Source organism: Protobothrops mucrosquamatus, unplaced genomic scaffold, assembly GCF_001527695.2.
Source record: "Protobothrops mucrosquamatus isolate PMUCROS unplaced genomic scaffold, P.Mucros_1.0 scaffold942, whole genome shotgun sequence".
NCBI classification, from domain to species: Eukaryota; Metazoa; Chordata; class Lepidosauria; order Squamata; family Viperidae; genus Protobothrops; species Protobothrops mucrosquamatus.
The window spans coordinates 330,839-346,783 of record NW_015387190.1 but is presented as its reverse complement, the minus strand read 5'-3'; the positions used below and the strand labels follow the sequence as shown (position 1 = coordinate 346,783).

General features: G+C 43.1%; 1 protein-coding gene across 1 annotated transcript; it reads left to right on the top strand.

Annotated features, from left to right (window-relative positions):
• Nucleotides 1–5,419: 5,419 nt before the first annotated feature.
• Nucleotides 5,420–15,292, top strand: LOC107290608 (cytochrome P450 3A24-like). The gene is made up of 13 exons (XM_015819504.1): nucleotides 5,420–5,493; nucleotides 6,753–6,846; nucleotides 7,284–7,336; nucleotides 7,855–7,954; nucleotides 8,704–8,817; nucleotides 9,050–9,138; nucleotides 9,379–9,527; nucleotides 10,599–10,726; nucleotides 11,165–11,243; nucleotides 12,224–12,384; nucleotides 12,912–13,138; nucleotides 14,001–14,163; nucleotides 15,183–15,292. The coding sequence occupies exons 1-13, from the start codon at nucleotides 5,420–5,422 to the stop codon at nucleotides 15,276–15,278; spliced, it is 1,527 nt and encodes a 508-aa protein (XP_015674990.1). The 3' UTR covers nucleotides 15,279–15,292.
• Nucleotides 15,293–15,945: the final 653 nt, after the last annotated feature.

Here is a 15,945-nt window from a genome sequence, read left to right as displayed (position 1 = left end):
ATCTATCTATCTATCTATCTATCTATCTATCTCTATATCTATCTCTATATCTATCTATCATCTCTGTCTATCTATCTATATCTATCTATCTATCTATCTATCTATCTATCTATCTATCTATCTATCTCTGTCTATATATATATCTATCATATCTATCTATCTATCTATCTATCTATCTATCTATCTATCTATCTATCTATCTATCTATCTATCTATCTCTGTCAACAACAGCCTAAGGACAATGCCACCAATATCGGCAGGGCAGAGAACTGTATATAAACAGTGAACAAACCCCACACTCACTCGCTCTGACGATGTTACCTAGTTGGGTAATGAAATGTCTGCAAGAAAACAACCAGGCTCAGAGAGCACCAGCACCTCTCAAATTCGGGAACTGTCCCTTACAGCACTTTCAAGCAGGGAGCCCCAAAATTTAGCTTTGATGTCTTTGCACCCACAACCTGAAGTGTCTCTTTCCCCCCTCATCCCCTACATTTCAATAATTGGAGAGAGAGAGACATTCCCTAATGTGGAAGTGCTAGCAGGTGCTACCTGCTGGTCTATCTCTGCTCCATTGGAGGGCGATGTCTTTTCTCACAACAACCTTCTCAGTGTGCCATACAGCAAGTAGACACAAGGACGGCAGAATTCATTCCAGATTGACAGGTCATCTCAGCTACATCACATGCTTCGCCGCCTGTGACTTTATGACTGGGTGATGCAAAGGTCCCGAAAGAAGCAGAACAGCGGGGCAGTCCTTGAAAAGGGATTTCCCAGGCTGATAGAACAACCTGAAATAACTTCCTTTGTCTGCTTGCTGAATCGGATCTTGTGACTGAAAGACAGCTGATGGATGAGGCAATGTGACCTGCCGGATTGCAACTCCACGAAGGAGGCCATGCGATCCACCGGAAGCCGCCTAGGAAGTAGGCCACTTCTGGGAATTGCGAAATATTGTCCCTTTCTCTATTGAATGAATGCAATACGTCTTATTTTTCTTTCACACTGAATGACTATATTTGTTTGTTTAATTGATTGATTGATTTGTAGCTTGCCTTTATTATTATTATTATTGTTCTACAACAATACAAATTCTCGCCACCGTGGTAGAAACTGGGATGCCTCCTGATTGCTTCCTCAACAGAAGGCAGAAGCCTTATTTATTTTTATGGATTTATCTAAAGGCAGAATAGAATGTCAAAAATATTCAACTCCAACCTCCATCTTTCCCAGCCACGGGAGCCGAGGATGAGCGATGCCATGAGTTGCAGCTCAGCAAATTTTGGAGCTCACCAATGTCTTATGGAAAAGGGGAAGGGTGGGGACTTAAATTTTGTAAATAGTGGGCGGAGAAGAGAAGGTATTTCAGGGTCGGCCCGAGTGTTCTATAATTTATAATTGTCAACGAGATTTTATAGCGACATTTCTTAACGGTATTTCATGTTGTAATACTTTACGTCTTACTCTTCGGCGTCTTCCTTCTGCCACGTTATCCTCAATAGTAAGATGTCGAGATCCATCTTATTTTATCGATATTAGCAAGGAGCACCAGGCCTTCTTCCAGAATGTTCTTTGTGAGCAGAAATGGGAGAAACAGAATACAGTAACAGGCTTGGAAGGGACCTTGGAGGTCTTCTAGTCCAACCCCCTGCTCAAGCAGGAAACCCTAGACCATTTCAGACAAACGGCTGTCCAGTCTCTTTTTAAAAACTTGAGGTGTTGGAGCATTCACAACTTCTGGAGGCAGGTTGTTCCACTCATTAATTGTTCTCACTGTCAGGAAGTTTCTCCTTAGTTCTAAGTTGCTTTTCTCCTTGGTTAGTTTCCATCCATTGCTTCTTCTCCTGCCTTCAGGGGCTTTGGAGAATAGCTTGACTCCCTCCCTTCTTTGTGGCAGCCCTTTAAATATTGGAAGACTGCTATCTTGTCAACTCTAGTCCTTCTTTTTATTAAACTAGACATCCCCATTTCCTTCATAAACCTTCATAACACAATCATCTTCCCTTCCTTTGGCAGATAAACAAACTAACCATAAGAGGTTACCCTTTCAGGGCCAATTGTACTGAGAAAAACTAACTTTAGAGTGTCACCAAGAAACCAGCAAATCCTCAGTAGCTGAGCCGATTCTTCTTGTCATTTAATGACCCAAAATGAATTGTTTCTGGGGTTTTCAACCCCCGAGTAACTTGATATAATAAAAATAAAAATCTCTGCTCCTCTGAATTTCTAAACAAGTTTTTTTTTCTTCTCCTCCTGCATCTACCTCACAAGGTTTTGGTAAAGATCGCAGAGAAGGGGAAGACTTGGGCCATATACTATGGTGCAGCCATCTCTTTCATGTTTTGGGTGTTCCTTGAAAACTGGAGAAGGTGAGACATCGACAAGTAAATAAATAACACTCCTTGCGTGCCAGCGGCTCCGTGTTGTGAAATGTTTTCCCCAGGGTGGCAATTGCTAATCCTTTCAGCGAAAGCAAAAGAAAGGACTTGGGTTTAATTGCTGCGAGGTTACATCATGCTCTCTGCTTAAGCAAGCCTTAGATGCGTTCAAGCTAAGGCAGATCACCTTCCCTTAATTGACCACAGATTCTGCAAGGTGAATTGTTGCATGACGTCAGTCACTTCTCCCAAGTTCAAACTCTTGGTTCAAGTGCAGCCCGGAGCGGTGAAACATAAACTAGAATAGGCAGGTGCAAAAATGCAGGGGACGGCCCGGTTTGGTGCATTACCTTATTAGGTGAGTCAGTTTGGTCTAGTGGTGAAGGTGAACCAGGAGATGTTGAGTTCTAGTCCCAGCATGAAAGCTGGCTGGGTCACTTTGGGCCCATTTAACTTTAATTTAGAGTTCTCCAAAGTTTCCCCTCTACGTATGAATACTGCTTGGTGGAGCCCCAGTCTGTAAAATAACAGGACATGAGTCACGGGACAAAATGAGCAGACTTCTCGTTTTGATTTTTACCTTCAGAATTAAGGAGAACAAGTAAAACACACAAAAGAAGTGGAGGAGGAGGAGGAGGAGGAGGAGGAGGAGGAGGAGGAGGAAGAGGAGGAGGAGAAAGGAGAAAGAGAAGATGGTAGAGGAGATGGAGATAGCATGATGGGAGAGAAGGACAAGGAATGATGGTGGAGAAGGAGAAGGAGAAGATGGTGGAGGAGGAGAACGCATGATGGTGGAAGAGAGGGACAAGGAATTATGGTAGAGGAGGAAGAGAAGGAGAAGGAGAAAGAGAAAGAATGGTGGAGGAGGAGGACGAAGAGAAAGAAAACGGGATGTCAATGAAGTGAGCAACCAAGAGGAACTGGACCTACAACCACCCCTTTCGTGAGACACCATATTGTAGGAACCAAAACTGTTCAGCCCAAGAAAAGTTCTTTGGCAAGAAGACTATCCCGCTGCATGCAAATCACGGCTTGGGAAGCAGGTGAGTGAGTGTGTGTGTGCGTGTGTGCCGATGATTAAATAGTCCATTTATCATTGTTTGACATTCAGGGTCTGCCGCCCTGTGCTCAGCCTTTTATGATCTACGCTCATAATCTGCATTAACTATTCTGGGGAAAATGACAATTTAAAATGGCTTAGTGACTGCAGCGCTGGCCTAGTTTTTACATCCAGACTTTTTCTTTTTAAAAAAACAGACCCTGGCACCGAGCCACACAAATACGGAACACAAGCATTTTTTAAAAAAACAAAACCCCAAAACAAGTGGAGGATATTAAATTTAATCTCACAGGTGCTCAGTTAGAATCAAACATCCTTGTTCAAAAGCCACTTTGGGGAAACAGGCTAAAACTGCTGCTACTAATAGGAGGGATCTTCAGTTTGAGATGACACATGTCTGCCAGGAGATCCCCTGATCCTAGCAGGAAAGCCGGTGGGATCTTCAAGAATGTGATCCAAGAGAGCAAGCTGGGAGACACAGCCATGCAATCCAATGTCCCTTGGAAAGGAACGCCTCGCCCAAATTTATACCACCTATGCATTTGTCATGTGGCCTAGTGACTTTAAAACTAATCGCTGTGTATGGAAACTCACCATTATAAAGGAAGTCAGGAACATTTTCCTCTCAAAAGTTCTACCATAACATTAATTTACTCAATTTATGGTAAGCAGAGGTAAAGGAATACAATAGACAGAAGAAGGGTTTTTTTTAATTTAAATGACATTATATTTATTTGAGAGGGCATAATTTTAATGCTTATTTTAATATTATTTTAGTGCTACTTTTTTTTTTAGGAAAAAGAGCTCCTCGGGCAACATAGAAGAAAATTAAAATACATAATAAAACTACTTTATTTAAAATCAGGGCAAGCCTATCCCATTTGGCGGTCTTCATTCGGATGCACGGTATAATCTCTTGAATGAGGAAGTCATACTGGGGTGAAAATTAATGTTTTGGTCATGTTTAATTGGAGACATTTCAGCCTCCTGCATATCTCTAAACTAGCTTGAGCATCAAAGCCAAAACAGCTCCCCATTCATTTTTCTGTCCCATCAAATATCATGTTTCCTTCCTTAAAGGTGATGACAGATTTTACTCCTGGTATCCAAAACGATGTCCTTTATGATAGCCAGGTCATAACATTTTTTTTTAATTGAGGAGAAGGAGAAGGTGGAGCGGAAGGACCAGGAGAAGAAGGAGAAGGAGAAGGTGGAGCAGAAGGACCAAGAGAAGGAGGAGAAGGAGAAGGAGAAGGTGGAGCGGAAGGACCAGGAGAAGGAGGAGAAGAAGGAGAAGGTGAAGTGGAAGAACCAGGAGAAGGAGAAGGAGAAGGAGAAGGAGAAGGTGGAGCGGAAGGACCAGGAGAAGGAGGAGAAGGAGGAGAAGGAGAAGGTGGAGCGGAAGGACCAGGAGAAGAAGGAGAAGGAGAAGGTGCAGCGGAAGGACCAGGAGAAGGAGGAGAAGGAGAAGGTGGAGCGGAAGGACCAGGAGAAGGAGGAGAAGGAGAAGAAGGAGAAGGAGAAGGTGCAGCGGAAGAACCAGGAGAAGGAGAAGAAGGAGAAGGAGAAGGTGGAGCGGAAGGACCAGGAAAAGGAGGAGAAGGAGAAGGAGAAGGTGGAGGGGAAGGACCAGGAGAAGGAGGAAAAGGAGAAGGAGAAGGTGGAGCGGAAGGACAAGGTGGAAGAGGAGGAGAAAGAGAAAGGAAAAGAGCGACCCTCTCCAGTTGTTAGGACTACATATCCCAGGAATGGCCGGACATTCTCGGGCTTGTAGTCCTAACTTGGACCGGCCGCAGGAGGCCGCCCCGAGGACTTGGCTCCTTTTCCCGAGGACAGTTAGATAACGTTCGCAAACAACCCACAAGCCCGGACAATGAACTTTCCACCCCATCCGACACCCGAACTAGAGCTAGTAGTCGCTGCAGCTATAAAACCCCAGGCACTTGCAGAAACCGCCCGGGGGTCCGCAGAAGCGCTCGCCATGGGAGACCCGGTCCTGGGCTGGGCGCTGGGAACCTGGGCGCTGCTCCTGCTGCTCCTGGCCCTGGGGCTGCTGTAAGTGGGGGCTGCTCGAGGCCGGGGGGGGGGTTTAGAGGGGGCAGAGGGAAACGGGGGGAACCCCCTCCCGGAGTTGCAGGACGGGACTGGGGCTTTTGGTGGCGTAAAAGCGCAAGGTGGAGCCGGTTATTGGATCGAAGTTGTGGTAACTTGCGACTCGATTTGATTTCAGGTTTTTGGTTTTTTTTTCTGTTAAAACTTTTCTTCTTCTCTGCTCTCTTCCCCCTCCTCTGCTCCGCTCCGTTCCACTCTACTCAACTCTCCTCTTTTCTTCTTTTATCTCCTCTTCTCTGTTCTTCTCTCTTCTCCGTTCCTCTCTTCTCTCCTCCATTCTTCGCTCCTCTCCTCTGTTCTTCTTGTTGACATTGTCCCGTTGCTCTGCTTCAAGCGACTTTGAACTGCTACGTAGGTGGAAGAGAACTGGAGGTGGAAAACCGCAGGAATTAACACTTTGGTACCCAGGTGGTGGTGGTGGTGGTGGTGGTGGTGGCACAACCCAAGAGGATAAACGCTATCAATGCCATTCTTCCTATATCAACCTTAGTAGCAAGACTAGACCGGGAAATCAACTGCACCAGAAGGCTAGATTTATTTTCATGGGGTTTGTTATAATAACAGGTCATTGTCTCAAGACATGGTTTGTTATAATAACAGGTCATGGTTTGTTATAATAACAGGTCATCCTCAAGACATGGTTTTTCCAGCAAGCGGGCCTGACCTAGGGAGGATTTTAGGTAGGGATAATTTTAAAAGTATTTTAATTGGAAACACAGCTGGTAATATTTGGTTTTAATTCGGCTTTTATCGGGGTTTATTTTTTGTATTTCTGTATTTTTGTATTTTGCATTTTTTTGTATTGTGTGTATATTATTTGTTTTTAATATGCTGTGAACCGCCCTGAGTCCTATGGAGAAGGGCGGTATACAAATTAAATTATCTATCTATCTATCTATCTATTGCACTGGACAGCCTCCTCCCCCTCCTTATAGAGCAGTGAATTAGGGAAGGGTCTGCTTGAGCAGCTTCCAAGTGCTTCCTCCTTTTTCTGGACTTAAAAATGTTTCAGCCCCCCTTACCTGGAAAACCGCTTCTGCACAGCTTTGTCGAGGTCATCTTCCCCATTCTCTGCATCTAGGACATCTTTGCTGTCCTTCAAGGTGGGGTTGATGGACCTTCTGATCTTCTCCACCTGCCAAGCCTTCTTTGTTTGGAACCCAGTGACATTATCCTGCTAATATTCTTTTTTTTTCTTTCAGCTATGGGACCTGGCCGTATAATTTCTTCAAGAAATTGGGAATTCCTGGCCCAAGACCACTGCCTTTTATCGGAAGTTTCCACGAATATCGGCATGTGAGTATATTGTACTGCTTCATATCCCAGTAACCTGTAGACAAACCCAATGGTGAAAAGAGATTGCTTCCTTCCCCCCCCTCCCCCAAGGGGGACATTGTGACTTGAATCACCTCTTCTTTGCCTCCTCAGAAGAAGGTCTGAAAGAATAAAGACTACTAGTATTAAACTGAGGTAGTCCTCAGGCTTATGACTATTCATAGTCATAAGATGAGGACTACCACTAAAGCCATCTGCCTTTCTTTGGCACCTCTCTCAGAATTCCTTGGTGTCCATTCTGAAGATATTGTCCCTGTATCGATTTAACCATATCATCAACAGGGACTCAAGGCTTACTAGTTGAAGGGCTTTTAATAGCTGTTCATACTCTTCCAGTCTCTGTTGAAGAAAGGATTACACTGCCTTGTTTTCACTGATCTCCCTCTTTAACTTGACAGGGTATTCTGCAGTTTGACCAGATATGCTTTGAGAGATACGGCAAACTCTGGGGGTGAGTCACCTGTCAGAATGTCACCTTCATAAGGGAAGGAGCTTTTAATCGGTCTGCAGGATTTAATTTGCTTTTGCTGTCCGAGTAGAGACGTAGGTTGGATAAACTGAGATTCTCATCCTTATTTCCTCCCCTCCTCAAATCCTTAAGAAATAGACAATTGTGCAGAATCACATTTGCAACAAACACATCCCTTTTGATAGCAATAAAGGAGAAGATCTGTAGCTCAAGGTTGAAATGAGGGGTTCTTTGTGCTCTCTGAGCTTGCTTGCTTTCTTGAAGACGTTTCATGACCCAACTAGGGAACATCATTAATGCTAGATTAGTACTAGAAGAAAACAACTAAGGTCAGAGAGCACCAAGGACCCCCCACATCCCTTTTGAGCCAAGAACTGAACTTCAGGACAATGTTCTCTACTTGACTGGCTATTCAGCAGGAAAATAGGAAAACTTGATCCTGTCTCTTTATAAAGATAAACCCTACATTTCAAAACATCTATTTTTGTTTTGACAATCAGACTGTTTGATGGCCGGCAACCTGTGATGGCCATTCTGGATCCCGCCCTCATTAAAAGTGTCCTGGTCAAAGAATTCCATACTTATTTCACCAATCGCCGGGTAGGTATCCAAACGTGAGGCTGTTAGAACTTCACCAGGGCCGAGAAACAGAAGCCCAGCAAGGGAACTGGGAAGAGCAGTTGTGGTTTAGGTGTTGGGCTGGCACTGGGGAGACCTGGGTCCAAGGTCTCCCTGAATCCTGGAAGCCTCCCAAGTGACTTTGGGCCAGTCACTCTTTCTCCACCGAAACTCATGTAGTTGTTGTGAAAGAGATTGGAAGTGGAACAATATGCCATCTTGAGTTCAGAGAGATAGCTACAGTAGGTAGTTATGTAAGTAGGTAGATAGATGATAGACAGACAGACAGACAGACATAGAGATGGAGATGATAGATAGATAGATAGATAGATAGATAGATAGATAGATAGATAGATAGAGAGAGAGAGAGAGAGAGAGAGAGAGAGAGAGAGAGAGAGAGAGAGAGAGAGAGAGAGAGATACAGACAGACAGACTGACTGACTGACTGACTGACTGACTGACTGACTGACTGACTGACATGATAGAGATGATAGATAGATAGATAGATAGATAGATAGATAGATAGATAGATGATAGATAGATAGATAGATAGATAGATAGATAGATAGATAGATAGATAGATAGATAGATAGATAGATAGATAGATAGATAAATGGGAGACATGAGAGAGATGACATACAGCTAATAAAAGCAAATTTAAAGGAAAGGACTGAGAAAGAACAGCATGAAACTTTTCTGTTTTCATTTTCTTTATATTTCCCATTATTCAGAATTTTGGTCTGAATGGCGATCTGGACACAGCCATATTCTTCACTGTCAATGAACAGTGGAAGAGGATTCGCAATACCTGGTCTCCCAGTTTCACCAGTGGGAGGCTGAAGGAGGTAAGCGATGAGGGTTGGATGCCTTTCAGACTTCTCAGCGATTCGTGCCCGCCATTAAATATTGTTAGTGGTTGTTTTTAAGCATGAGAAGACTCACACAGAAGAAAGTAACCCAGATTGAAGTTGCTTCACACCGAGTGATTTGCAAATGGCTATCTGAACCGTCTTATTGGTTTCAGCCTATAAATGGTAGAAGTGTCTACTGCATCTCATACCTTGGTCTTCCTGTCAGATGCTGCCCATCATCAACCATTATCATGAAATCTTGGTGAAGAACCTTCAGAAGAAAGTGGACAATGATGAAGTGATGGATATGAGGCTGTAAGTAGTATCTATGAGAATTTGGTGGAGAGTTTCCCTTTTCTAGCATAAATTTACAAAAGGAGAGTTCGTAACCAAAGCATATAAAAATGATGTTGGACCTGAGGGTTCATAATTTCCATAATACGTGAAATCCCTCATGCAACTATTAAAGGATTCCTGAAATGACCCATTGAATATATCAGGAGGTGGCTTCCAGTGGTTGAACCTCCACACTAGGCTTCTCCTTCTTCCCTCCAGGATCTTTTCAGCCTACAGTTTGGATGTGGTAACCAGCACTTCATTTGGCATCAACGTTGACTCCCTCAACCATCCCAATGATCCTGTTGTTGTGAACATCAAGAAGATCCTCAATTTTAGCTTCCTCAATCCTATTTTAATCTTAACTGGTAAGATGTGTTTGTAGGCCACAGAGGTGAACATCTCTGCTCTGCATCTTGGTTGCTTGCTGGAAAGGCACTCATTCTAGGCTGCACTTCATTCTTGATTCCAACAATATCTGAGTAACATTCCTGTGTTTTCCCCATGTCTTGCACTTTTCATCTTTCCATAAAAATTAGCTGAGAGGAGAAAAGAAAAGAAAAATCAGACTGGGTGTTTCATGGCTGAGAAAAGTTGTTTTGCCACTAATTGTTCAGTACCTAAGATCCTTCACTAGAAATTTAGACCTTCTTTCCCTAAACTAACATTACTCAAGGTCTTCATTGGCTACCATCCCAACCTGTGTTGGTTGGTAAATTATGGGGAAAGTACGGTAGAAGAAAACTTTTGCAATAGCTATTCAAGCTATAGCTTTATTAAATTTCTAGTCTAACGAAGAGAAGGACGAGGGGGGACATGATAGCAGTGTTCCAATCTCTCAGGGGCTGCCCCAAAGAAGAGGGAGTCAAGCTATTCTCCAAAACACCAGAAGGCAGGACAAGAAGCAATGGATGGAAACTAATCAAAGAGAGAAACAACCTGGAAGTAAGGAGAGGTTTCTTGACATGGAGAACAATTAACCAGAGGTTGTGGATGTTCTATCACTGGAGGCTTTTAAGAAGAAATTGGACAGCCATTCGTCTGGAATATAGGTTTCCTGCCTAAGCAGGGGGTTGGACTAGAAGACCTTCAAGATCCCTTCCAACTCTATTATTATTATTATTATTATTATTATTATTATTATTATTATTGTTGTTGTTGTTGTTGTTGTTGTTGTTGTTGTTTTGTTTTGTTTTGTTTTGTGTTGTTGTTATTATTATTATTATTATTTTACTCAATCAATTTTACCCTGCCTCGATCAGTATTGCAACTCTCTCACAATAGACCTGCAACTTTGCTAGAGTCTTTCTCCTAAAACAAATAAATAAACAAAAAAGCTATTGGGAGCTTCCTGCTGTGTTTTTCTCACTGTGTTGCAGCTTGGTTGTGTTCAGGCAAATGATCTGTTTTTTTTCCCCACTCCCCCACCCTTCCCCCAGTTCTTTTCCCATTCCTTACTCCAGTGCTGGAAAAGCTCAACTTTAGCGTGTTTCCCAAGTCTTCGATAGACTTCTTCAATGGTGTCGTCAAAAAAATCAAAGAAGATCGACAAAAGGAGAACCACACGGTCAGTCTAGACTATTTGTCTCGTGGTTGGTCTTGTTCCGTGGCCTTTGTGACCTGGATTTTGTGCACTCGGTGTATGTTTGTGCATGCCAGGCAGGTTTCAGAACTTCACATTGAGTTTCAAATACCTTCTAATAAAGGAGAATATTTGTAGCTCAGGGTTGACAAGGGGGATCCTTGGTACTCTCTGAACTTGGCGGTTTTCTTGCAGACCTTTCATGGCCCAACAAGGTAATGTCATCAGTGCTATGATGATGAAACCTCACTCCCATCCAGCCCTGATGACATTACCTAGTTTGGATAATGAAACATCTGCAAGAAAAACAAGCAAGCTCAGAGAGCACCTCAAACACCTTTGAAGTCTACAATGGGCAATTGGAGCCATCAATGTTAGTTGTATCTCCTTAATGACAGTTTTGGGGTCTCTCTACCATTCCAGAACCGGGTTGACTTTCTGCAGCTCATGGTGGACTCTCAGGCTGCAGCCAACACCTCCGGGGAGGCAAATTCAGAGAAAGGTAAAGTTACAGATCTTGCTTTTGAAAGGAAAAAAAAAGGTTGCTTGGGGCATATTGATGTGCACGGATGAACTCAAAATAAACATTAGCAAATGATGCTGAAGCCACGAGGCGCTGGGAGAAAGGATGGATCAAATATGTTGTAGGTTGGATGCTATGCACAAAGGCCGGCTTTACTGACATGGGATCAGAATGTTGATTACAGAGAAGGCTTCGCCTGAAAGATAATGAGATAAGAGACAATAGATGGGCAAGACACCTACATCACTCCTTCAAGTGATTATCACCTTGAATTTGCAGCTTACCTGTCTACGTTAGGTCACCCTGGTGCAGAAGGGGTGCAACTTTAACTTCAAACCTCTTTTAAGTCCTCTTGCTCTTCACACATGCCTCCTAGAACAGAGTCCCAAGGAGATCAAAAATGCTTCTATTTTAAATTGGTCACCCTTCCAATATAACGTTAAACTATAACTAATCGTGTCTACAGTTTATTAACCTTAGTGTCAGCTTCAAACTTTGATTTTTCCCCCGGCAAAATATAGTTTCCTTTAGCCGAAGTGAGTTTGAAAGAATAGATAGAAGACAAAGAGAGGATTCTAAAGACTTTGTTTAAGTTTAATGTTGATTAAAATTACATCTTTATCTGCTCTTCCTACCCTGTGCTAATATTCAAACTGTCCCACAATTTGATAGATGTGTTCATTTGATCAAACTAGTGTTTGGTATTTTAGTTTTCCCTGCAGCTGCAAATACAACTGCTGACTTTCTTCGTATGATGAGAGAGAAAGCTGTTTAAAACTGTTGATCAAATCAGATCCCTGGGATAATTGTGTTACCCTGAAAGCCACAAGTCAATTTGAGATATTTGCTAGCGTGTATGTGTGTGTGTGTGTGTGTGTGTGTGTGTGTGTGTGGTGTAATAGTGAATGTTGAGCAGATTATCACCAGCTTTTTCTATGCTTTCTTTTCGTGTCTGACAGCTTTAACAGACAAAGAGATTTTGGCCCAGTCAATAATTTTTATTTTTGGTGGTTATGACACCATCGGTATCACACTCAGCTTCGTATCTTATTGTCTGGCCACCCATCCTGATGTTCAAGAGAAATTGTATCAAGAGATCAATGAAACGTTTCCCAATCAGGTAAGAATTTATTGTGTCTTATACATCTATGTTATCTGAGGATGGATCGTTTTAGGAGCTGTCCCACCAGCCCCACACATGCAGACTTCAAGCTAACAACTTTATTATGTTCTGTCTGTAATACAGGAATCTCCCCAGGCTGGCAGCCAACTCCTGGGAACAATTAGATAAGGCTCCAAGGAACTTAGGGGGTGAAGGGTCCTAGCCCCTTTGTAGTTGTGCAGAGACTCCAAGCTAATTCCTTGTTTGATCCTTCCTCTCTGTCAAGTTGGGTGCTTCCCAAAAGTAGCAGATGTAGAAGAGCAAAACCAGATTCTTGTTCTGACAGGACAGGACTTCTTCTCCTTACTGCAAAGATTACAAAACTGAAATGTAAACCTTGAGGAGGTGGGAGATGGCTGGTATTCTATGATTCCTGTTGTGCGAGAACATTTTCTTTAGGATTCCAGTTCTGATCCTTTGCTTCTAAACCACCTCTTGTACACCAGAATGTTATTTATTTGGTTTGGTTTTGATCTTTTATGTAGGCCCCTCCCACTTATGAGGCCATCCAACATATGGAATATCTAGACATGGTGGTGAATGAAACATTTCGTCTTTACCCTCCGGCGGAACGTCTTGATAGAGTTTGCAAAAAGACAGTGGAAATCCATGGAGTGACCATCCCAGAAGGGACCGTGGTTGTTGTCCCTGTTTTTGTCTTGCATCGTGTCCCGGAATATTGGCCTGAGCCCGAGGAGTTCAGACCTGAGAGGTATGTTGTGAGCAACACCGTTCTTCTGAAACTAGTGAATAAGGGACACAGCACCGTGAAGGCATCAGGGAGCAACGTGTTGGCTGTAACATCTCAAATGAGAGGTGGATCATTCTTTGACATCAACAATGTCATGCAGGGCTTTTTTTTATGATCCACATCCATAAACTGTGGTTGGAACTTAATTAAGTTCCAGTGGAGAAAATGATAGCTAAGCTGACTGTAGCAGCTGAGACAATGGCTTGGTTTAATGTCCCAACAACTGAACGAAAAGCTGTAGGGCAACTGGCATCGAGCCACACTGATAGGAGTAGAAGAGAAAAGTTATATGAAGGAAATTATATTTAATCTTCTATCTTAGAAGATAGTTAGAAAATATTTTCCTTTTGAACACGGCTGGTTGGGCCAAAATATGGGAGATAGGGTCTGTTGACTTACATTGTAGCTGTCATGAATTGGATATCATAATAGACTCTAAGATTCTGGGGTGTAACTCCTCGACAAGCCCACATTAATTAAGCGGAAACTACTTTTACACATTTCTCTTTATTGTTCCTCATCTGCAGACAGAATCTTGCCAAACTAAAGCAACTGCCTACATCATTAAAAATATACTTGTCACATACATTGTTGCAATTCAGAAGATGTATTGCTGAAGTTTACACACAAGAATCTAGTCAACTAAAGTTCAACACTAAATTGGCACCAGATAACGGTCAATGCAGATTGTGGGGTTGAACTTAGACCGTGGAGACATAATGACTCCAGGCTAATGACCACCCCCCCACCCCAGCCATGAGCACTCTTCTCCTAAAATACAGAAACGTTGCTCAGCCATGATTTTTCTCTGATTTGCAAATAGGTTTAGCAAAGAGAACAAAGAGAGCCGAGACCCGTATGTCTTCCTCCCTTTCGGAGCGGGTCCCAGAAACTGCATCGCTATGCGTTTCGCCCTCCTGGTGCTGAAAATGGGTCTGGTGGTTGTGCTGCAAAAAATTCGCTTCCAAACTTGCAAAGAGACAACGGTGAGTCAGGTTTGTTTTTTTTTACAGGGGAACAACTTCATTTCATTTCATTTCATTTTATTTGATTTATATCCCGCCCTTCTCCCAACGGGACTCAGGCGCCGAGTGTTGTATAAATTTTGTTTTTGTATGGGTGTTAGGGGCGGATTATTTTGGTTTAATTTTGGTTTATAAAATCTCAACACCACAATTTTAAAAGATTTTTTGGGTTAAATTTTAGGAGGGATCCGGTCCGCCGCTTGTTGGAAAAGCCATGTCTTGAGGGCGCGGCGGAAAGTAAGGAGATCCGGAATCGTCCAGATCTCAGGGGGTAGTTCGTTCCAGAGGGCAGGGGCACCCACAGAGAAGGCCCTCCCCCTGGGGGTCGCCAGCCGACATTGCTTGGCCGACGGCACCCTGAGGAGACCCACTCTGTGGGAGCGTACCGGTCTATGGGAGGGAATCTGTGGCAGAAGGCGGTCTCGGAGATAGCCAGGTCCTATGCCATGTGTTGGAAGCAGTCTTCTGCTCGTTCACTGAAGAGTTCACTCAACTGAATTCTGATCTCACATATATGTCTTGTACAAAGACACAAAGAGGTGATGAACGTGAAAGGAAGATCTCTTTGGAAAGACAGGGTCAACTTTTTTGGGATGAGAGTCCACCGTGTGTGTGTGTGTGTGTGTGTATGTGTGTGTGTGTGATTCTGCAATGAATAGCATGGATGGAGAGCCAACTTGTTAACTACATTTCAATTATCATCACTCCATGTGGTTTTGCTTCTATGTCTACTGATAGTAAAGTCCTGTTTGGTGTTCACAACACCAGCGTGAAGGTCCAGACACTCCCTGTGCCCTTGTTAGTTACAACACAAACAGTGGGAAAAGACATTTGAGTTGAACAAAATACTACAGAGGCCTCGTGTAGACAGGTAAAACATTGCTCTTGGTAGTCATCTCAGGCCTCCTTTGAAGAATCACCTCTATTTAATTCCATCTCTGTGATGTTTCTTTCTCCCTTTCTTTCGGTTAATGGGGAAGATCCCTCTGGAGCTGGACAACAGAGGGTTTGTGCAACCAAAGAATCCCATCAAGTTGAAATTGCTGCCCAGAACTGTTGTAGAACATGAAGAATAGAAGATCTGGAGGCTGGAAAGAAGCCGTGGTGTCTCTCTCTCCTCTTTCTTTCTTTCTTTCTTTCTTTCTTTCTTTCTTTCTTTCTTTCTTTCTTTCTTTCTTCCTTCCTTCCTTCCTTCCTCCCATCCTTCCTCTCTTCCTTCCTTCCTTCCTTCCTTCCTTCCCTTCCTTCCTTCCTCCCTTCCTCCCTTCCTCCCTTCTTTCCTTCCTGTTGTGCCTTCATGTCACATAACAGCAGCACTCTGAATCAGTGGAGTTAAATGCCTGTTTAGACATTTCCTCGTGCGATTTTCAAGGAATGTTGGATGCGCCAGTTAATTCTGGGATCCCTCCAGTCTTCACTTCAAAAACAAATAATAATAAACCTGCTTATGTAATACACACATCACTTGATTTTTGAGTGACTGATGGGGTAGAAAGATGATTAAATAAACAGAGGTTTTATGAGGAGCCCCTCTGCCCAGAGAGAGGAAAAGTAGAGGACACCTGTTGGTCATAAAAAGATGTTGGAATAAAAACATGCTTACATCCTGCCTAAATACAGTGAATAGAATAGAATAGAATAGAATAGAAGAGAAGAGAAGAGAAGAGAAGAGAAGAGAAGAGAAGAGAAGAGAAGAGAAGAGAGCTGGAAGGGACCTTGGAGGTCTTCTAGTCCAGCCTCCTG